Below are 22,909 nucleotides of genomic sequence, written 5' to 3' on the forward strand. Positions count from 1 at the left end.
CAGCCTCATGACCCACCCTAGAAACAGTAGACAGGTCCTGTGAATTGAAGATGTTACAGAAAATGAAACAGTTTCCAAACTGATGTCCCCTGATTAGTAGGGAACCGCAGGATGTTTTCTTGTGATACAGAAGGTGTTGGCTGGTAACATGTCAATTGTTTCCTTTGTTTCTGGCTGACAAGTGCACTAAATGATGTTAAAAACACCACTTAGTATTTGATGTGGAGAAGTAGGACTAAAAATGAAAGTTGCAGTAGATGCAAAGATTTTATCCCATTCCCACTGTGTGAAGTGGTGGGGTTTGTTTCACAGTGTTAAAGGGAGGCACACGCGAACGCAATGTGATGTGGGTCATTAGGCAGGCTCTTTACAATTTGCCACTGTATGCTGGGTTTGGCTGGCATAGGGTTAATTTTCTTCATAGCAGCTGGTAAGAGGCTATGTTTTGGATTTGTGCTGAAAACAGTGTTGGTAATACAGAGAGATGGTTTTGTTATTGCTGAGCAGTGCTTACACAGAGCAGAGGCCTTTTCTGCCTCTCACCCCACCCCACCAGCGAGCAGGCTGGGGGGCACAGGAAGCCGGGAGGGGACAGAGCTGGGACAGCCGACCCCCACTGACCACAGGGATATTCCAGACCATATGATGTCATGCTCAGCATAGAAAGCTGGGGGAAGAAGGAGGAAGGGGGGGACGTTTGGAGTGATGGCATTTGTCTTCGCAAGTAACCGTTAGGCGTGATGGAGCCCTGCTCTCCTGGAGATGGCTGAACACCTGCCTGCCGATGGGAAGCAGTGAATTAATTCCTTGTTTTGCTTTGCTTGTCTGCACGGCTCTTGCTTCACCTGTTGAACTGTCTTTATCACAACCCATGAGTTTTCTTATTTTTACTCTTCTGATTCTGTCCCCCATCCCACAGGGGGGAAGTGAGTGAGCAGCTGTGTGGTGCTTAGTTGCCGGCTGGGGTTAAACCATGACAGTCCTTTTTGGTGCCCAACGTGGGGCTCGAAGGATTTGAGATAACAACAGATTTGACTGGAATGTGCTAGATCGAATTTATAGCTGTTATTACTGTTTAGCTATTAAATGACAGGCTTCTGTGCTTGCCATGGGGCTTGCTTGCCTCACTGTATATTAGAGCCTAGTGCTCATTAGTGGCTCCTTTTGCTTTTGCTGCTTGCTGTACTGCTTATCATTTTACTCTGCTGTGCCTGGGAACATTTTGATAACAGCAATGGCGATGTGCCTGGGCTGGCAGATGGCCAGGGCATCGCTGCTGTTTCTGTGCTGCTGTACTGGACAGGCTGGAACTCCAGTGTGAACTCGAGTTGAAGGGACTGCGATGTGTGGATGAGTCCACGTGGGTGCAGGACACCCCGAAGCACCTGTGGCTGTGGATTAGTCCACACCAGAGCAGGTACAACTCAAAGCATCTGTGACTGTGTTTACGTCTGTGCTGCAGCAGGTACACCTCTGAAGGGATTGTGGCCCAAGGATAAGTCCACGCTGGGGAAGGTACATCTCAAAGCATCTGTGGCTGTTAAGTCCATGCTGCAGCAGGTACACCTTGAAGCATCAGTGGCTGTGCATGAGGTCATGCTGGAGCACCTCAAAGCGTGTGACCATGAATAAGCCCATGACAGAGCAAGTACAGCCCTAAGGGACTGCAGTCTGTGGATAAGTCCAAGCCAGAGCAGGGGAAAGGGGCAGGAGTTCATTGCAATGTTAAACCCTATAACCTGGCCCAAAGGGACCAGGGGTGGACATTGTAATGGGTATACCTTTAAATTGTTGTAATCCATTATTTGAGTTGCATGTTATAGGAATTACTACAGCAGGAATGCCCTGAGCCAGTGGGGGACAAGCCTTACAAGAAGCAGTGCAAGTGCAGCAGTGACCCAACCTGAGCTGGCTTTGGTGCCACCTCTCCTGTCCTGAGTGACCTCCGTAAGAGATGGAGCTGCCTAAAGTCATGGGCTAAATGAATTCAATGGACATTTTGTGGACATCAGTGGACATTTTATGGGCATTTTACAGGGGTGGCCCATAGACTAGGGGAATGATAGCTGTGTATATCAAAAGATGGGAAGGGGAGGGTTGTTAATGGAGATATATTGGATAGTGTGGGACCTGAGCATGACATAAATGGAATAGAACAAGGGGTGGAGAATGTGCTGGGTTTGGCTGGGACAGAGTTAATTTTCTTCGTAGTAGCTGGTAAGAGGCTATGTTTTGGATTTGTGCTGAAAACAGTGCTGATAATAGAGAGATGGTTTTGTTATTGCTGAGCAGTGCTTACACAGAGCAGAGGCCTTTTCTGCTCCTCACCCCACCAGTGAGTAGGCTGGGGGGCTAGACAAGAAGCCAGGAGGGGACACAGCTGGGACAGCTGACCCCCACTGACCACAGGGATATTCCAGACCATAAGATGTCACATTCAGCATATAAAGCTGGGGGAAGAAGAAGGAAGGGGGGACATTCGGAATGATGGTGTTTGTCTTCCCAAGTAACCATTAGGCATGATGGGGCCCTGCTTTCCTGGAGATGGCTGAACACCTGCCTGCCGAGGAGAAGTGGTGAATGAATTCCTTGTTTTGCTTTGCTTGTCTGCACGGCTCTTGCTTTACCTATTGAACTGTCTTTATCTCAACCCATGAGTTTTCTCATTTTTACCCCTCTGATTCTGTCCCCCATCCCACGGGGGGGAAGTGAGCAAGCAGCTGTGTGGTGCTTAGTTGCCGGCTGGGGTTAAACCACGACACGCTGTTTGCAATGTGAAACTTTTAGTTGTTGTAACAGATTAAGGAGAAAGAAATTGGGCCATTTTGACATTAGGCTGCTTAAGAACTCTGTTCATAAGCACTGGGAGAACAGAAGTTCAATCTGCCTTTGCATGAAAAGAGGCGTTTTTATTGTGTTAGTTGCATAATAATAAAACCTTGAGATGTGTTAATTTGTTGAAGAGGAATGGATTAGGCTGGAGATGAGGGTACTTTGACATTGGATGATGAGATTTTTTTGATAAGATATACTAAGATCTGGTCTCACAATAAGGATTTTGATAAAGTATTGTAAAGTTACTGTGACCTGACTGACTGTTAACATGAAAGAGTCATAAAAATAAACAAATTTATGTTTAGCAATGCAATATTGTGCCCATGATCATATTTAGCTCGATTAGTAGGTAAACCAATGACTTGGACTATCAGAGGGCATCTTCGAAGAACAGATCTTGTGTATTTTCTCTATTAGCCTCTGTTCATCTGTTGTTCAGTTAAACTAAAGAAGCCATGATAACCTTGATACCTTTACGACATATAGGAGCTCCCACCAACTCCAGAATTGTAGAAGTAACATGTGCACTGATGAACAAGCTGAGGGGCAAGTTCTTCCCTATGTTTCAGTAGTTTTAAAGAAAGGAAAAATCAACTCTAACCAAGTTTTGACAGTTTAACAAAGTGAATCAAGGAAGTTTGAGAGAACAAGCTCTTCTACTTCAAAAGCTAAGTCAAAAGTTCGGACTAAGTTAAACTGTTTGTGAATATCTGTATTTTTAATTTGGTCAGAAGAGCTACAGTCCTTCACAACCACAAATTCATGATGTGCAAATTGAAAAATTAACACTAAGGCACAGCAGTGACCTGGAAACTCCTTCCTAGTTAGCTCCAGTGAGTATGCATGACAGGTGCTTTTCCATGCCAAAACACAGATGATCAGAATTTTTGCAGCTCGGTTAAAAAAATCCTGCAATTTGTGGTCTTAATTCCACAAATCCAATTTCCGCTGTGAACATGCTAGCCAAACAGTGGCCCTCACACTTTCATCTCCTTACAGCCCCCACTTCAGCAGCATAAACACACATTCTCAGGCATGGAAAACAGAATTTCAGCATAATTCTGGTAAAAACCTAAATCTATTACAGTATCACTGATAATCCATTTTCACCAAGAAATATAAATAATGCATAACCCTGAGGTTTGTATTTGAAGAAAAGCCACAGTGAATCTCAACAGAGAAGAAAATACAATATCCAGAGTTATCCTGAGGTTGTGCATTTGGAAATGTTGTTTGTGTAGGATTATCCTCTTCAAATAAAACGTCAATTTAATCAATAGTAAATTGAGCTGAAAACAACACACAGCTTTGAAAACGTTTCAGGAAGACATCCAATATTTTTGGGACTCAAGCCAACAGAAATGGAAAGAACAGAAGGTAGCGTAGGTGGGGTAAATGGGGCCTAGCTGCTGCCTCATCAAGTGCTTATAACAGTCAAAACCATATAACAATCCATTAAAAACATATCTGGGGACTCATTTAGTAGCTGGCATCCGGCATGGACTTCTTTAATGTATCTTTTGTCAAACATTTTAATTGTTCTTCACATTTAGGACTTACCGGTCTTTTCCTGTCTCCTTCTTAAATACTGCATCACAGTAACTCATGCGCTTTTCTGTTGTCACATAGATTTTGGCAGTTGGGTAGCTGTCGACAGTTTTCTTCAGCATGTTGTACACAATGCCATTTCCATCCTTCCTCATGTTTCGAAAAGGTCCCCAGATCACGTAAACAGTGTTGTTGGTTTCTTTGAAAAAGTACTCAGGATTCTTGAGTAGGAGAGGCACACTTGTGTGAGAGACCACTCTTACTGTTGTCCTCTTCCCAACATCCTCCTCATAGCCCTTTGTGGGAGCATTGTTCATCCTCCATATGCATGAGGACTTGTCTATCTCAGCTCCCACCTTCTGGCCAGCCATCTGTCCCGAGTTTGAAACAATGGCACAGAGGTCACAGTCCAGTTGTAGAGGCTGGAAGAAAGAAAACAAAAACACGTGGCAAGTCTTACTCTGTAAAACATGAAGACTGAAAACTCATTTAAAAGAAAGATGGGCACAGTCCAACAAATTGATAGCAACGTTTCTCTTTAAAAAAACCTAACAATCCCCATGTGGTAGAGCTGGTGGAAAACCCTACCACTACAAAGCTCTGAATGCAATCCTTTTTAGTGAAATAGGCAGTTCCAATCTTTTCCTTTGTTCTCCACCTTGCAAAGTCAACTAGAAAAATAATAATTCCTTTTTTTACTCTAAATGTTACTCTTTCCACTAGAAAACAATGAAAGAAAGAAGCAGCAGAAAACAATATTTAGATCAATGCCGCCTTCTCTTTTAACAAGGTGTTGTCAGCAATAGGGAAAAAAGTGCAGAAAAAACGATGCTGGGAATTTAACTACACACTGGCTGTGTTTATGTGTCTGAATGAATAGTTCCCAAATTTGTGACAGAAGTCAAACATGAGATGTAACTCTAAAAAGCAATCTAGCAGTTTGAAAACCCTGCAGTTGGAAAGGAGATGTAGACAGACGAATATGCTGTTCTCTCCAGAGAATGGTTATGACCCATGAAAAATGAGAGGCAGATGGACTGGTGACACCTAAACTAGGAACTTAATCCTGGGCAAACTGAAGTCAAAGACAGGACTTCCTGAGCTTGTTCTAGGGTACTATTTCTCCAGTATGAATTGAAAATATGAGCAGTTATCTGTCTAACAGAGATATAGGGACCTAAAAACTTGATCCATCAAAAAAACCTACAGAAGATGGTCCAGGCCACAGATCATCTACAATTCTTTGTATGGTCACAGACTTGATCTTCTGTCATGCTCCCAATTGGGAGCCAGTGACTTCAGTTTAATGTTTGTTAGGAATAATTCCCTTCATGTTCTTCGGACATTTAGCCTGACAGGATGCTAGATGCTTTTCTGATCAGACTTGTGGTTATTTCCCTTCAAAATCACACCTCATTTAGCTGATGTGGATGAATATCCTGGCTACATTTGACCACTATAACCTTAGGACACGGTAGCTGACAAAACATCAAATTTCTTTGATAATAGTGCATGATATAAGGACAAGAGATAAAAATTTGAAGAGAGCCAAATTATAACAGCTAAAATATCTCACATTTGGTGACAAATATTGTACTGAACTAAGGTGCATCCTGCAAGGCTTCTGCAATAAATCTGACAATTGCAAAGGTTTCATTTCTCTACTGTGATTGGTTTGATTTCTCTATGTGAGTGGTTCATGAAAACATTCTTTCCTCATTTCATCAGGAGTTAAAGATGCCTGACTGCATGCAAAAGCATTGGCAATGTTTCCTTTACAGAATACCATGTATTTTTTTATAGCTGTTGTAGTTTTAGAGAGCTGTCCTGCATAGCTCTCTGACAGCAAGGATAAAATCCCAGGAGATGCAGCTGAACACAACAGTCTTTCTCTTTACCGCTTAGTTACAGAAATCCTCTCTAAGATACATTATGAAGACATGGCTGGGTGACCTAAACAAATCCATAAGCATAACTCACATCCTAACATGAAGTGAATTGTTAAAGTCCCAGCAGATTAATTTATAGCTTTCAGGGTGAACTTCCAAACTAACAAATCCTGAATATGAAACTGCTAAATAGGAAAAGCCAATTTGGTCAAGAATCTGGTCCCATTTAAATTTGTCTCAACCTTAGTGCTGCTTTTTGGGTTGGTTTTTTTGTTTGTTTGTTTGTTCCCCCCCCCCCCCCCCCCCAATATTCTTCATTTTCCATTAAAATTGAGCTGCTCTCTTAAATTTGGAATTGTTTGATTTCCTGACCTTAGTTAGAAATGCATTGCACATTTTCTATTCACTGAGTATAACTGTTCTGCTCGAATAAGCTGAGTACACTCACTCCTGCAATTGTGTCCCCTGGTTTTCTAGCTCTTTTGTTGTGATTCATTTATCTTGTTCCAATTTATAAAGCGCTTTCATAATATTGAATGCCTGCACTAGGTCAACATATAGTCTGCTCTTCTTCAACAGAGGCAGAGGCTTAACCCCTCCCAGCCCTATCTCAGAATAAATATTTTTTACAATGTAGAGAAATTTTACATGTCCTAATATGAGTACTTCTCAACAGAGATCCCAGAGAGAGTTAGGAGGCTGATTGACACCCATGACAGACATTCCACTGACTCCAGAATCATCCACTGACTTCAATATCTTTTTGCATCATATCTTCCTCAATGCATGAGAAAACACACATCAATATTTATTCATTGAACCCCCATATGGAGAGACTCCAGCAGCTTGCAGTGTTGATTTATAAGTGTCACACACAAAAGGGGCAGTTTCAGTAATCCATATACAACAGCTTTCTCATTTTCCTCATTTATCATGACATTCCTGTTTGTTATTACACCCTAGCTCAGGTATGACTGTCCCACCACTTTAAGACTCAAAAGCTGCTTAAATGTAGCTCCTCTGCCAGGTGGGTCCCACAGGAGCTATTCAGGCTCATGGATTTGGATGCCTGAGGGTCCAGAATTGGGAAGTGCCCAGGTAGTTGTGGCTGCTACTTCTGCTGCTGAACTAGGACACGGCTGACAGCTGCCTATGACCCTTGGGGATTTGGAGTGATGCGCTGTTGTCCCCCTTCACCCCATATTCTGGGGTCCTACATCCCTCACACCCTTCTCCCATATGCAGGTTTTTGGCTACAAGGTTGCCCATGATAGCCCTAACCTGTATGAGAAACTATCACTTTTCCATAGCCCTAACCTGTATGAGTAACTATCACTTTTCCATTTAACTTGCTGTATTGTTTGTATTAAGGATGAACAGAAGCAGAGAGACAATTCTTACACACAGAAACTGGAATACAGAGAGATGAAAACTGGAGAATTAGAGAAAATGTGCCTTCTTGCTGATCTGTTTTGCAATTAACAGTAACTGTTTACAGGTGTCCACATCACAAACACCAGGATAGCAATTAAACACTAACTCATCAGCAGCCTTATCAGAGAAACCAAAAATGGGTCTGGCAGGCAGTCCAGGCTGCCCTCTCACCTGCAGAGATGGTCCAGCAGCAATGGGATTGATACAGATTGGCAGGACTTTACAGAAACCTATGCTGTTACTGTTTATGCTCTCTGGACTAAGAACGTCAGTTAAGGGTTTACCTGTACCTTTCACAAGGTCTTAATTCACTTGCATTGTAGATATATGAGCTAAAGAAAAAACCACAGAGAACCATTCACTTTTTCTTCTCTTTTCATATATTTAGACACATAGTTCACCTCTACACACCATGGGGGCTGAGCTATTATTGCTTCTAGAAAATTATTCATTTTGTCGCTGACCAGAAGGACGTAGAAGTCCTCAGCAGAGCAGCTGGGCATGATTCTGACAAATTGTCCCATCTTTTTCCTGAATGATATATTGTAACTGTTGAGGAGCACTTATATTTTAATCAGTAAAGAAAATGAAATGTCTGACCTTTCCATTTCCTGTGCAAGCTTACAGACAATAGAAAAGATAATTAAAACTGTGAATTAGAACTTGCAAAACAGTACCGTCTCTCTAGCAAAGAGAAATAGCTGTGTAATAAAGGTCACTTATCAAACAGTTCTAGTTATTAAATCTTTGCATTTAGCACTGAAGTAGCTTCACAGAATCAAAGGTCAAATCATTAAATAACAAAACCAGCCAGAATTAGAAAAGGTCACAAGCAAATCTAACTAGAAGTAGGTCACAAAACATGATTCTCTTCCACAGAGTATTTCAATATTTGGAAAACTGGTTACTTTCCAATTTGAAACAACTCCCCTATCATTTCAAATGTCTCCACCAGGAGACTGAAATTCCAGCTACAGGATTATTTCTATGGGTGGGTTTCCCAATGGCACAGGTCCTGGATCACCAAGTTTCCCAGACACAGACCTCTAGGTCTGCTGAAGTCCCAGGCGGGGATAATCTCAGGCCAGGTCTCAACCTCTTGGCCAAAATTTCAGCACAAGTCAGTGGAGTCCAACAAAACAATGTCTTGACAGACCAGTCACGTCTCAAGCTCCCGTCTTAGCAGAGACTGCCAGAGTCACTCTTCAGTTGGACCAAAACTAGCCCAGGACCTATGCAGATGTAATTTACACTAATGAAAAGCTGAATTTCTCTTGCGACTTCTTAGCCCTATAGGCTGGTGGCACACTGGAGAGCTCACTCCAACCACCAACTCTGCTTCACTTTGTGAATCCCACAACTAATCATGCAGATAGTTAGGAAATTCAGATTAAACTTTCCCGATTGTTACTTTAACAATATGATTGTAATTTTGTAAATTGGACGGAATGTCCATTCACTACATAATGAGGCAATTATTAGCAGCTCGCCACATATTAATTTGCTCCTTTAATGTTGAAACAAATGAGATCTTTTCTTATAATCATCCTATTTGAGTGAATTCTAACAAAGCCGATTGAACAAAGCTCCAGAGAGACTTTCTTTATTTCAATGCCATTTATTCTTCTACTCTTCTTGGATGTCTTTAGAGTTTTAGAGGATACAACATTTATAATGATGCCAATAGGGAATAGATTTTGCCTTTATTCTTCATGATATTCTTTTGAGGTCTTTGAAATGGAAGGTACAAGAGAGGCATTAACCGTCTGGCATTGTTTTTATTGCTTTTCTCTACTTTACAAGCAAAAAATGTATTTTAATTTTTCCTGTGTTTCAGTGATGATTAACCAAGCTGGTTTTATCTACACTTACTCACTTTCTTCAGACCTCTGACTAGGAGGAAAGACTTGCCAGGCTTCTCTAACACAAAATTCAGCATATTTAAAGAAAAGTAAGATAGTAGTTCTGTGTTCACCTAGCAAGAGCTATCAATTTAATACAGCACTCAGAAGCACTGTATATAAATCACATTATATAACTAACATCAAGCAATAAAAATAAAAATTATAAAAAAATACAGGTCTGATTACCCTGAGTCTGTGGTTGTATTCCCTTCCCTCCTGCGGTAGTGTTGTGGTTTTTTAGTCTTCAGCAATTGATTTTGGTCCTATCCCCCAGCATCATATCCCAGCAAACATCTCTGTCTTCATAAAATTTAATGTTAAGATATCATAAAGATTTTAACATTTTGACATTATTTTGAAATAAGCCCTACGTCAACAAGCATCCCATTTCCAAATAAACAGAATATTTCATAAGACTGTTCCTGAGACTGAAGCGCCTGGGATATTTTATTTAGACGACTGTCACTGATATGTACATAAGTGCTAGAAGGAAGTTTTTATTTAAATTGAATGAATTGGAAGAGAATGCATAGGAGCCACATAATGGGACTAATCTTGCCGTAAGAGACTGAATAAGCAACCATCACTGAAATTCTTTCTATATACACTGACCCCGTTGTTACAGAACTGCTATTCTTTGATTTGCAGCTCATGTTACAGCTCCTTAAAAGGGCTGTATCGGCCCTTTGCTTGAACAGGTATCTTGTGGATTCCTGATGTCAGTGGTAAAGAGACAGAAAAGGGAAGAAAGCTTGGACTTTTGGCAGAAGTTGAAACTTGCATGCCAGAGTCTCCAGCACCATCTAAACCTTCATTTGGTAACTGTATTTTTCAAACACTATAGCTTTCTTTCTCACAGAAAGGAAAAAAAAAAAAAAACAAAACACAAACCCAAACCTTCCAAATATGAACCACAGTGCAAAGTGATGCAGTGTCATCTTTCTCACTTTCAAGACAGCTCCAGTTACTCTATGCCAGCTCGTATCTCTTTCAAGATACAGCAGAGCAAATGCTCACCAGAATGTTGTTGATTTTGCTGCAGCTATTGGGAACAATATAGGCAACTTTGAAACAAGGCAAGAATCAAGTACATCTCATGATACTGAGTGCTGAAAAATAAATGCTTCAAATATATGTGAGAAAACTGAGTAGCAACAGAGTCAAGTATATGACCTATAAAGAAGAAACCAGAATATTGGTCTTTTTCTGTATTCCCCTCTATTCTAATATAAAGCAAAAATTGAAAAGTCAAAGATATTACCCCTCTTGATAATCCCATAAAATAAAATTTGAGTTAAACTAGGTCCAGCTTATCAAAATATTTTAACTTTCTATTTTTTAAAAATCATATTTAAATAGTTTTCTAAAATGGAATTAAAATGCTCCTTCAGTTGAACATTTTTCTGTATTATGAAAAGCTTAAAGCATGGTAGTTCACATTAACAGAACAGGCCTTTCATTTTTTCCTTTCTTCCTGATTTTCCAGCTGAAACTTCATTGAGACTGACACCTTTTAAATAAGCATACACTAGTATTTTCTTCTAGAACAATAAACTATTGAAAGATTCCTGATAGCTCCATTGGTAAAAAAGACTCAGAAATAGAAAAGTGGCAGAGAGTAAATAAAGAACAGGAGAGATTGTTCTGTCACTACGTGGAGGGTTAATGAAGGAAGGAAGCTGCCAGATTCAGTGTTTCAAGTGCAACAGAAAGACCCAGCAGAGGCAGAGTGCTGGAGGACTGATGGTCAACAGCCCTGTGGGACTTCGAGCACTGAGAGAGTGGCAGGCGAAGAAAGTTTTGCCCTAAGCATTGCCTGAAGGATGTGTGAGGACCTGTCCTGCACGTGCACTCTGTCAGTAGAAGCCACATTTTACTTCGCATCTCAGGTAGTTGGTAAATTTTTCTCTCCCCATGTAGGATGGCAGAAGAGATGTGCTCTTATTAACATGAATGAATACGTCATGAAAGGAGAAGGAAATAAACAGAAGCAGGATACCAAAAGAGAAGAGAGGACAGAAAAAATCTCAGAGAAGAACTGAAAGAGGCTATGAAAAGGTAGAATATAGTTTAGTGTTTAAAAGAGAAAGATATAATGGGAAAGAGGATTTGAGAAAAAGTAAAATACTGATATATAGCCAGTAAGATAAACCATGATGTTTAGGAATGATATCTAGCAAAAGAGAAGAACCAAAACACCTAAAGATATCTGTAAAGGTATAAACTAACTGTTGCAAAGAAAGCTTTATCAGACATGTCAATCAAATAACTCCACATTAGGCAGAGAGAATAGCTTTTTTCCTTTAACCTGAAACTGCCCAAGCAGAAAACAGACAGAAACAGATACATTTACTGCAGCATATACTACATCTTGTAGTATACCTACATACCTACATCTTGTAGGTAACCAGAAGCCCTGACAACTGTAGACATACAGTTGCCTACAGTTCTAGAACCACATAATTAACACCTCTGAACAGGGGGTGGGGGTAGAGAAAAGCAGAATCTTCTTTGGCATATAAAATATCAGAATAAAAATACAAATATGCCCAAGAACATATGTGGAAATGTTCATGTCAAGCACAGTTGAGGATTGAAAGCCTAATTGTTAAGGGAGGGAGGCAAACTCCATCATGCACACCCTACACAGCAAGCTCATAAGGTAGGCACTAAAACAACACTCACTCTGAAAAACAGCCTATGAAAAAATTAATTTCCCAGTTGTTCAAAAAGGAAAATCAAGAAACTACGTTAGTTATAGAGTACCCCCACACTCATCTCAGTGGTTTAGCTGATGACCATAGATAACCAGAATGTTTGTGACACTCCATCTATCACTCATTTGCAAATGTACAGCCTTTGAAATATCATGGCTTCGTAATAGTTCAAAAGCCGGGAATTCTTCCAACCGAATGCTGCTTGCTGAATGCTGAATCCAATAAGTCATTTATCTTAACATCTGCCACATTTCTCACTTGCCCTCATTAGCACGTGATAACTCTTGAATTTTGTGCCCAAAAGTTACTGGAGAAACACAATTTAAACCAGACTCTGTCCATCGAACTTCATAACTCCAAACACAACAGAATCAGCTGATCTTAACTATGGCACCCCTTCTGTCACTCTACTGCAAAACTGTATTTGCGACAGTATATTTGCTACCAGCAAAAAACATCATCACTTGATCCAGTAAGTTATTGGTATCATAATATTTAGGTTTATTTTATCTTCTGCAATTCTCTGTTTATATTGAATTTCTTTTCTGTTTTTTGTATGTAGCAATAAGGAAGATAAAATTTGTTTCTTCTCTATACAGGCATATTTGCTCGGCAAACAATACAAAACACAGGGAGGTAAAATGTCACTTACAACTCAAGGAGACATAAAAGGGAGGAACGTACTGTTAGCACATGGACTGAATAGCAAATGAATCACAGTACAAAAGGACAAAAACAATTTCTCACATCCAGTACCGTGTATGGCATCAGAGCACAGGTAACATATAACACATAATCATTCCTTACAGAGTGGACTTGAGAACGATATCCTTGAAAGCAACCGAGGCCAAAAGGCCTCCACAAAAGCTGGTTTTTCTTTGCAAATAATAAGTAGTATCTGTGCAAAAAAATTAATGAGAATTCTTTGCTATGAAGTTGACTACTATAAGATTATGTCTAAGGAATTCTTTGTCACATATGCAAAACATTGGTTAATCTGTAACCACTCACTTTAATTTGTATTTATTATAAATACCCACAGATGGCAGTAAAGTATATAATGTATACAGCAAATTTGTTCCAAGTTTGCTTTCTCTAATAACCTCCTATTATCAGCACTCACCATTAATCATGGGCCATTATCTAGCAACTTATTTGGCTGAATCACAGATGCAGGAATGCCTGTTAGGCCTCTAATCTAAATACATTTGAAAAAATTACACTCACAAGTACATTATGGGACTTCTAATATGAAGTTCACATCTCATTTCAGGTCCATTTATTTGGGATCTGATATGGGGAAATGATATTGAGGTAAGCACCAAAAACTGTCGGAAAAACTACCTTGTATTCCCTTTTTTTTTTTTTCTGAAAATCCACCTAACAGACTGGAAGCCTAACCTCTAATTTATTTTGTTCCATGCTGTCTAGACCTATTATTTAATTTTGTCTCTCTTGGTGGTCTATCTGTCAAATTATTTGTATGCATGGAAGGAAAGTGATAAGCTAAAATGCTAATTATCCATTTTTCTGAAATTTAAAAAAAAAAAATCCATGCCAGGAATAACAATAAGGTTTATTACAATAGCATTAAAACCAGTAGCTTTTTTATTTGACAAAATAAGCCTTAAGAAGCTTTCTGAGTCCAGTGTTTTTAATTGCAGGATGCCTTATCTAAAAGAGAATACATACTTGCTTCTGGCCACATTCATTTCTTTTCCCCTCATTGGTATATTGGGAATATTTGCTGTAGCACTTTATGACTGTCAGCTTTACAAATGTTTAAAATCTTCTGTAAAAATGTCATGTCAGGTTAAAACTTTGCTGACAAGGTCATAGTCCAAAAATTAAATTGTTTTAAATATCTTTTATTTTAAGATTTTTAAGCCATTTCAGCTGCAGAAAGATATAAGGTTAAATCACCATTTTTCAGATATCTGAACTTTCAAACACTATGGCACTGGGCACTAGGACAGAAACTTAAACTGGATTGGAGAGTTCTGCTTAAATAATTAGGAAGATTTATTTTAAGGTCTTTTAAGTCATTAATGGAAGCTGTTGTAGCATAGCTGCATATTTAAAAACTCTGAAGGTAAAGGTCTGTTTCAAATGAAAAAATCATTGTACATACACTCTCTTCTGATTGTTTTTACATCATTGCCTCAGTGTGCATGTCCACTAGCCAAATTTTAATAGATGCAGATTTCATTTCAGGCACTAGTTTGTAACATGGACTAACACTACCTGCAACAACTTTGTAAGCACTCTCAAGTGGGAACTACTGGGTTAAATGCTTTGTAAATAATTCAAAGATCATTCTGTATCAGTGCTCCTTCCTCATGGAGCATGACAGTGTAGCTTCTGCTACTACGACATCCCACACCAGCCCAATTTCCCCTTCACTTAAAAGCCTTTGCTAAAGAAAAGCCCCTGAGCACAGTGGCCTCTGCCAAATCTTACTGAAGTCCACGAGGCCTTGTGCAAGTCCATGCATCATCACTACAGAGCTCAGAACAAGATCAAGGCCTGAGGAAGTGCTGAATAACACACATACACAAATGAGGTGGTAAGTTATGAGTTAAGGCATGCTAGAAGCAATTGCAAAACAAAATCTTATTAAAAAATGAAAATAATAAACCCTTTCAATCTTTTCTCCACTATATAGTCTGGCCCGACAATGATATAGTTGCAAGACATAAAAAACACTACCTCCAAAATGGGTAGTTATAATCATATAGCTCTTCTACTTATAATTTAAATTTTTAAGAGAGAAATTCATTTTTAGTTCTTCACACATCTTAAGGAGAAAAATACCACTGTAAAGTACCTATACGCTGACTTTCTAGGAAAATCTATAGCATGTTCATATCCCCCATTACAGTCAAAAGCAAAACTCCTACTGACATCATTAGAGCCATGACTTCACCTAATGTCTGAATTTAGGAAAGAGAAATTTGGATTCTTATTCCATAGATGGAAAAGCTTTCTATCTGTAAATAGACTCGGCTTAGCAGCAAGAGAAACAGCAAGGAAACTTCTCACGTAGCATGTCCAGCTTGTGGTGAAAATCTGTGCAGGTCTAGGCTCAACAAGAGGTAGTCTGAAGAATAAATTTAGGCATGGGACTATAAAATGATATAGCTCAGAAAAAGAATGTTCTGTGCGATTACAAGATTATGGTGCTGCTCCTTTGCCCGAGCAGCAGCAGAGGCCTCTCAGCTATCATTCTGCTTCAACCTCAGAAAAGGATGTAGGGTATTTTCTTGATGTAAGCTATCTGCTCACAAAGCCATATGACAGTCTTCCTTTTTTGTACGTGAGCATGCATGCTGATGTTCTGTGCTATATGGACTTGCCTGATGACTGCTGAAACTATTTCCCCCCAAGTCTATTTCTGGGATGAAAACCTAGGAGGCCACGTTAGCTTCCTGCTCTTGCTGGCATCAAATGGGTTAAGCCAGATTCTACATTTCAACCCTGCTTGTGGGTGCACAGGGTTTGTGTAGGTTTTTCGGGTCTTTTTTAAACCTGTTGACTTTAATGAAGCTTGCGATTCCTTATTTCCAAAGATCGTAATGACAGCAGGATCCTTATTGTCTGACAACTTGAAAAGCAATCTTAAAGGTCAACACCAAAGTTCATCAGCTGCTCTGTAACTCCAGCTGATACAGCAATGAGTACGGTGGTTCTGAAAAAAGAGGTTCTTGGGGACAGCAATAAGGAGGGAAACTTGGTGACCTCTGATAGCATCCGCCTTCTGACCGCTTTGCCTTGCTGGCATTATAAATACGATAAAATACATGTCAAGTGATTGCCTAGCAAGGAGAGAGATAATGGAAGACCGACAACTGCATTCTACAGCAAACAGGTTGTGCCTCCTTTCCTCCTCCTTTCAGAACAATGCTGCTCCATGCTACAGGGTCTGTTGCTCCTGTAGCTATCAACAGCTCACAACCGCACATTGGGAACCGGAGAGGCTAAGTTCCACCTCACTCCCACAAAGAAGGTCTGAGGGACGATAGTATGCAGCTAAGTAAAAAAAAAAACCAACCCCAAAAAACCCCAAACTCCATTGAAATCATCAACTAATTATAAAATAATCGTCCAAAAGAAATGCCCACCTAGGTTACAGCTGATGTTGAGGGAAAAGCACAGAGAACAGCAATGAACCTTGGATTGCATAGAAATAGCATTTCTTCATTTCCATGAACAGTATATATTGGAAAACTTTTCTATAGTCATGTTAGTTCTATGTTCTGTTGTCTGCTAAGTGACTTAAAAAAAAAAAAAAAAGGTATTAACACAACAAAAGCAGCAAGAGAGACATATGTATATATATGGAGAGTTTAGATGATGTATTAATTCTATTATAAGAAAATATTTACAAAGCAAATGCGAAAGCTTTGGCATCTCCTCTCTCTGAGTCACACTACTGCAGAATTATAGATGCAGTATGAAGAAAACTCTGTGTGTGTGTTCAGCTACCCTGTCATGCATGGTCTCAGACATGCACAGCTTCCTTATGGCTAAAAAGGACCAAGGGAGATGACCTGAGGATGGAATACTGATGGGCTACATATATCCCATTAAAAAAAGATCCATTTTTTCAGGGAATGCACCTTTGTAACTGAGGGCAATTAAGCTCTGGAACAGGTGCCCAGAAGATTCTGGAGTCTCCATCCCTAGAGATTTCCAAAGCTTGATGAGGCACAGACCTGACCTAACCTTGATATTAGTCCTATTTATAGACAATGTTGGACAAGATGTACTCCAGAGGTTCTTTCCAACCTATTTTTTTCATTAATTCTAGAATTCTGTCACTTTAAGAGCCAAGGGGAAGTTGGATGAATTTTAATGAAAAAGACAACACACATTTTTTAATAGTGAGCATTATTCATCACGGGGTGGGGTGGGGGGACGACGACACCACAAAAAAACAAAACAAGCAAAAACACAACAAAAGATTGAAAGTTGAAAAATTAGTGAAAAATTATTCTCTTTTTCCTTGTCTGTTCTTGGTTCTTTCTACTGCCTGTCACACAAAATCACATATAAAATACAGTAGGAGAGAGAAACATCCCTAAAATGAAAACGGGATGATAGGATTTGATCTGCATGTCATATCACAGTCCTGCACAGAACCTACACCTAATAAATCTTATTCCCAATAAAACATTATTAGGCACAGTTACAAGACTGGAATCCAGACTGACCTAAGATCATAACCACAAGTGTACTCCAGCCACTGTAGCACAGGGTATGGGCAACATGGTGCAATTTCCTTCCTGGCATATGTGCACTAGCTCCAGGACTGCTAAACCAGCTGTTTCAAACAGTTAGGTTCATTACTTCATAGGATATTTGTAGAGACTGTAAATTTTAGCTGAGTCCTTCTCATAGGTCTTTTTTCTAAGGCCTGTTAGCAATGAATAGGTGATATCACATCATGCCTGGAGACCAATGCTGTGAATTCTTCTTACGCCTTTTAGCTCTGCTAACAGTGGTGCCTCCACCAGTACTGGAAGATGGCTGAGATACAGAAGTGGTAGCTCTAATGGACTCTGGGGTTAGGAGAGGGGTAAAAAGAAAGAAAAAACCCCCCACTGATCCAGAATGAATAAATCTTTTCCAAAACAGAAGTCAAGACTGCTGTCATGTGCTAGTGACCACTGAGCAGTAAGCTGTAGCTTCGCAGGCTGGGACAGATGGAAGAAGAGGTATGTTGCAGGAAATCAAATGCACATTGCATTCTAGAAAAATGGGAGAAACTCCCATACAATCAGACCTGCAAAGCTCCAACTATAATACAGCAGAATTATAATGGCTACGAAATGTAGGATGACGAAAATCAATTCTGAAAAAGTGTATCACAAGTGAATACTGTACTTATCCCCTCCCCTTGGAATAACCCCACTGTAGCAGCAAAACCATTGCTAGTGCTGTCACAAGATCCTTGCAAAAATCCTGCAGACCGTGTTTTTCAAAAGAGCAATAATGAAAAAATAAAGTCCTGTGGTGCTTTTCCTCTGTCAGCCCTGTTTATGAATTCATAGCACAGCATGAAGGTTATTAAAATCCCATATGTGAGAACCACACACAGCACAAGGAGATATGAATTGGCATTCCACAGAGATAATGCTATCTAATGGGCAAAACAAGTAGCATGGTTTCATTCTTATTCAGAGTACATTTGGAAAGGGCAAAGCATCTGGCTGCTGCTCATGGATAGCTGACCAGACACAAATCACTTCTTCTTCTTACCTGTTGATTAAGAAGTTAAATGTAAAGAGCATGGCTGTTATCTTGCTGAGCCTTGATATTCCCAGGACACCCTTTTACCCACAAACCATTTGACGTGAGGTGGATTAAATGCTATTTGGGTGACCCAGATACAGTAATTATTAAATACATTGCTGTTTACTTCCACATACACGCAGTCCAAATCAAAATGTAATTAACTGTGGAGATAACCAACACACCTCAAGAATTAATTCCAGAGGCCTGCCTATCCAATAATTTAATTATTTTCCAAAATTATTCATTTATTTCCCATTTTATTGTTGAAACAAAACAGTTAATGCTGTGCTTTATTTTGCTGCCAAAAATGTTTTGATCCAAAGTAGCACAGAGCTAGTTTGAACACTATCAGCAGCTGGAAAAACTCCTAAGAAAAAAACCCAAACAACTGTTTTGGAAAAAAGGTTTATGAAAAAAATCCCAAATTAACAAAGTATAGACAGGCACAAAAGGTTTCCCCAGTTTTCAAATACTCTGAAACTTCTGTTAAAGAGCAAGCAATCCCCAGTCTGTGATTCTAAAAACCTTGAGTCAAATTTAATGTCTAAACCATACTCTATTTAAGGACAGTGATCAAAGGTTTGCAAGGCTATTTCTCTGTCTTGCATGTATGATCAATCAACCACCACAGTGAGACCACAGGTTTCTGATGGTAGTCATCACTAATGACAGAGATGGAAAGCACTCCAAAATAGGAATGGCAGGATCTGCCGTGAAGCAACATGAGACAAAACCATCTTCTGGCAGGATTAAAATCCATGTGCTTGCTTGGTACTCTGCTATGTTGCTGAGGAAGGGTTTCCTTCTCATCCATACCTCTGTGATCACACTGCTGCTCAGTCTCCCCCACTTGAACAATCACTGCTGAAATTCAGAACGGGGATGATGTTGTGAAGTTTGTGTTCAGATCTGAACTTCTCTTATTTCAGGAGTGTTCAGACTCAAGATTCTCATTTATACCAAATTATACACTCTTTCAACTGCACCTTCCAATCTTGTCACTATGTGATAGGCCTCATCATAATATTACACCATCTGTTTCAGCTGTTGGATACTACTTACATGCTACAATCAACATCACTGTCAGAAATTATAATCTATATCAATATTTTACAGTGGCAAAGGAAGGAAGACAGTGAAAAGAAATTAAGTTCCATAACTAAAACGAAAAATCCTTTCCCTCTAATGACTCCTGCCTTCTAAACTGTCTTTCTTTATGCATGAGACAATTTGACTTGGGATTTGCTACCTGACTAGGATTAGCTACGTACTTTGGAACAGGAGCCCCACAATGAGAAATACATAAAACATAACAATAATTTTCTGTAGCATGCCATTCCAAATAGAGACAGTTATCCTTCCTATCACACTCATGACTAAAGCTACAGTCAGGTATTTAATACTGTTCCACAAACAACAGCTCTTTGGCTTGTATTTAGTATGCAAACATGAGACTACAGGCTAAGTATTTAAGGGTCTTTGTTAGCAGCCAATTCCTTCTGGGTTTTTTTGTAGGTTTTTTTCAAAGAATGGGGAATAACAGACCTCAGGCAAGAGCTGGATAACATTTTGGTTTGCACTTGAGTACCAAGAAGAGATTTGTAGATGCCTCCATGACCTCATGAGCATTGCTTCAGCATCTCACAAATGTTGATACATCTAAGGCCAAATCTGAAAAGAAATTTAGGCGATCTTTAGGTGACAAATAAAAAATGGTAAACCTTTATAATCCCCACTACTTAGCACACGTTCAGCCTTAAACTTGCAAGGTGTCTTCCTTTTTAGACTGAAATGTTTCTTTGGTAGCTGAAGTTCCACAGGACACCCAGACTAAGATCTTCCTGTGGCACCAATCCAAAACCTCCACCCCACTGACATCCAGGAACGAGACTGCGTTGTAAAAAAATTTGAATCCAGCAGATGAGATCAGAGAAAGGCTGTCAGAGATGCTTTTGGATCTTGTTTCCACCTTCCTGCCACCAAGTAAAAATTGAACATTTGTCCTTAGTTTTTATTTCCTATCACATTACCAGCTAACTTGCAGGATAAACTTCCCTGTGATGCTGAGACATTTCATTTTATTCAGAATCTTTAGAATTCTTAAATGAAAAATCTTCTGATTGTGGTGAATATTTATTTTTAATTCATCAGTTTGTTTTAAATGCCTTCTGATATTGCTTTCTTTGGAGGGTTGAGGCTTTGGGGTTTTTTTTGGTAGAATAGATTATGACTGTTTTGAGCCCCTGATGTGGATACCGATTCATATTTAGAACACTGTCAAAGAGTAACAGCTGACATATGCGAACACAGGAGACGTGCTGATACCGGAGCTCAGGAACACAGTTCCATAGGCATTTCCAAGTCTCACAGAAGCATTCAAGATGCAAAGTGGATTCCTTGCCACATCACATAATGAATGAGACATCTAGTTTGACCTCGGTGTCAAAGGAAAACATGTTTATATCTGTAAATATGTCAACCTGAATTTCAGTCTTGCTGCATTTTTAACATGGACACCAGAACTTTACTGCTCAACACAGAAACTTACGTACACTTGCACCTTTAAGACATGCTTCTTTATTTTATTATTTTTACTATTCCCACCTTACAACAGACTACGTGTCTTTCTTACCATGAAGTATTCTGTGGTTTCTCCGGTGATAGCTCATTGGCTATGATATAGGGGAATTCAGAGCCCAAATGCTGGGACTTTGTAAGAATACGAAGTAGTCAGGAACCCAGAGCTAAATCTTCAGCTCTCTTGAAGGAAGAAGCAAAGAGGAGAAACCAACTACTCCTGATCCTGGCTGCAGCTAAAGAATGGTCCGGCTTCACCTGGAAATTGGAACAGCTCGACAGAAGCTTAATTTCTGGAGATTTCTCGTTGGGAAACCAATTAGTGACAGCTGCCTGGAGTGCTCGGCCTAGGAATATACAGGCAATGCATTTATTCCATAGGGATGCCAAAAATTTATTGCCTGAACATGAAGTGAAAAGGCTGGTAATAGTAATTTTTTTCCAGACTCATGAAGGGATGACTTGTGGTTTTGAAAAGGCACAGCTACAGTGTTATTGCATTGTACAATGACAGTCCCTGCACTTTGGAGGTGGAAGGTTAGGTCACCTTCTAGAACAGTGCAAACAACCCTTTTTAAAGAATTAGATGAAACATGTTCTTCAGGATTGGGGAGATTTTCTATATGCAATTACCTTCAGGTTTGAGTTCAGCTTGAGGATACTCTGTCTCTGCACAATACTTTTGGGTGATCCCACAGCAAGTCATGTTAGTTTAAGGTTCTGATGCTGCAAAATAGTTAACGTCAGCTGTTCTTTTTCTTATACTATTGGATTATATTTGCTTTAATCACAAGCTCACAGAGTTTTGTTCTATGCTGAAAATCAGAGCCCACCCTTGTATCTTTTTCACCACTAATGTTACAAAACATGAGGAAAATAACTCTATTTTACTTTTGCCTTAGCTCCTCAAAAGAAGCCTTAGTGCACCTCTATCAAATCAGAAGAAAAAACAAAAGAAAAAAAAACAACCTAGGAGAAAAACTGACTTTTGTTCTCCTGACCTTGGGAAATAAAAATTCACTAGAGCTTCCCTTCATCTTCCCACTTCATTTCTGCCAAGTCACAGACCAAAACAAATATCCAATGAAAAAAAATCTTCTATCAGTCTTTTGAATACTTTCAGGACAGAAATCACTTAGAAGTGATGTGTCAGGGCACCTTGTCTGTTTCTTTCTCTCCCTTTCTCAGTCTAAGGATGGTACTGAAAAAGCAAAAGCACTTACAAGTGCTGTTTGGGGCATAAAATCCCCTGCCATCCATCCCTCACTAGGATAAATTTTGAAAAGAAAAGCACTTAGAAGTCTCTTTTTGTATCCATCTACATTATTCCTTTTCTCAGATGTATTTTGAAATAAAAATAGAAATGAAATGCTATTTTCACTGTTTTGATGTTCAAATCAGACATGTCTCTTCTAATTTCTTCCTTTTGCATTTGCTCTGTAACAAATATCAGTTTTGGTGCATACTTCATTCCGTTTCTCTCTCTTTTTAATCTCAACATCCCCCTCCCAATTCAAGTAATGAGATTATGATGCTATAATCTTATTTTGAGCATGACCTTTGATTTCTATGGATTTCTATTCCAAAAAAGATACATCCGTTCTGCTGGCCAGATGACAGCAATATAAACATTTAGCTAATTTAATTGATGCATTGAATTTCTAAAGTGGGGCAACCTTCACTGACAATGGCAGTCATCTCCTGAGCT

The 22,909-nt window shown here is 39.5% G+C and overlaps 1 protein-coding gene across 1 annotated transcript in view; it reads right to left on the reverse strand.

Annotated features, from left to right (window-relative positions):
- The window catches only part of ST6GALNAC3 (ST6 N-acetylgalactosaminide alpha-2,6-sialyltransferase 3), a 224,806-nt gene that overhangs the window by 68,121 nt on the left and 133,776 nt on the right, over nucleotides 1-22,909 (reverse strand). The window contains exon 3 of the mRNA XM_075037580.1: nucleotides 4,396-4,805. Coding sequence (XP_074893681.1) covers nucleotides 4,396-4,805 — 410 coding nt within the window. The remainder of the gene's footprint in view (nucleotides 1-4,395; nucleotides 4,806-22,909) is intronic.

The sequence above is a fragment of the Buteo buteo genome, chromosome 10, assembly GCF_964188355.1.
Source record: "Buteo buteo chromosome 10, bButBut1.hap1.1, whole genome shotgun sequence".
Classification (NCBI taxonomy): domain Eukaryota; kingdom Metazoa; phylum Chordata; class Aves; order Accipitriformes; family Accipitridae; genus Buteo; species Buteo buteo.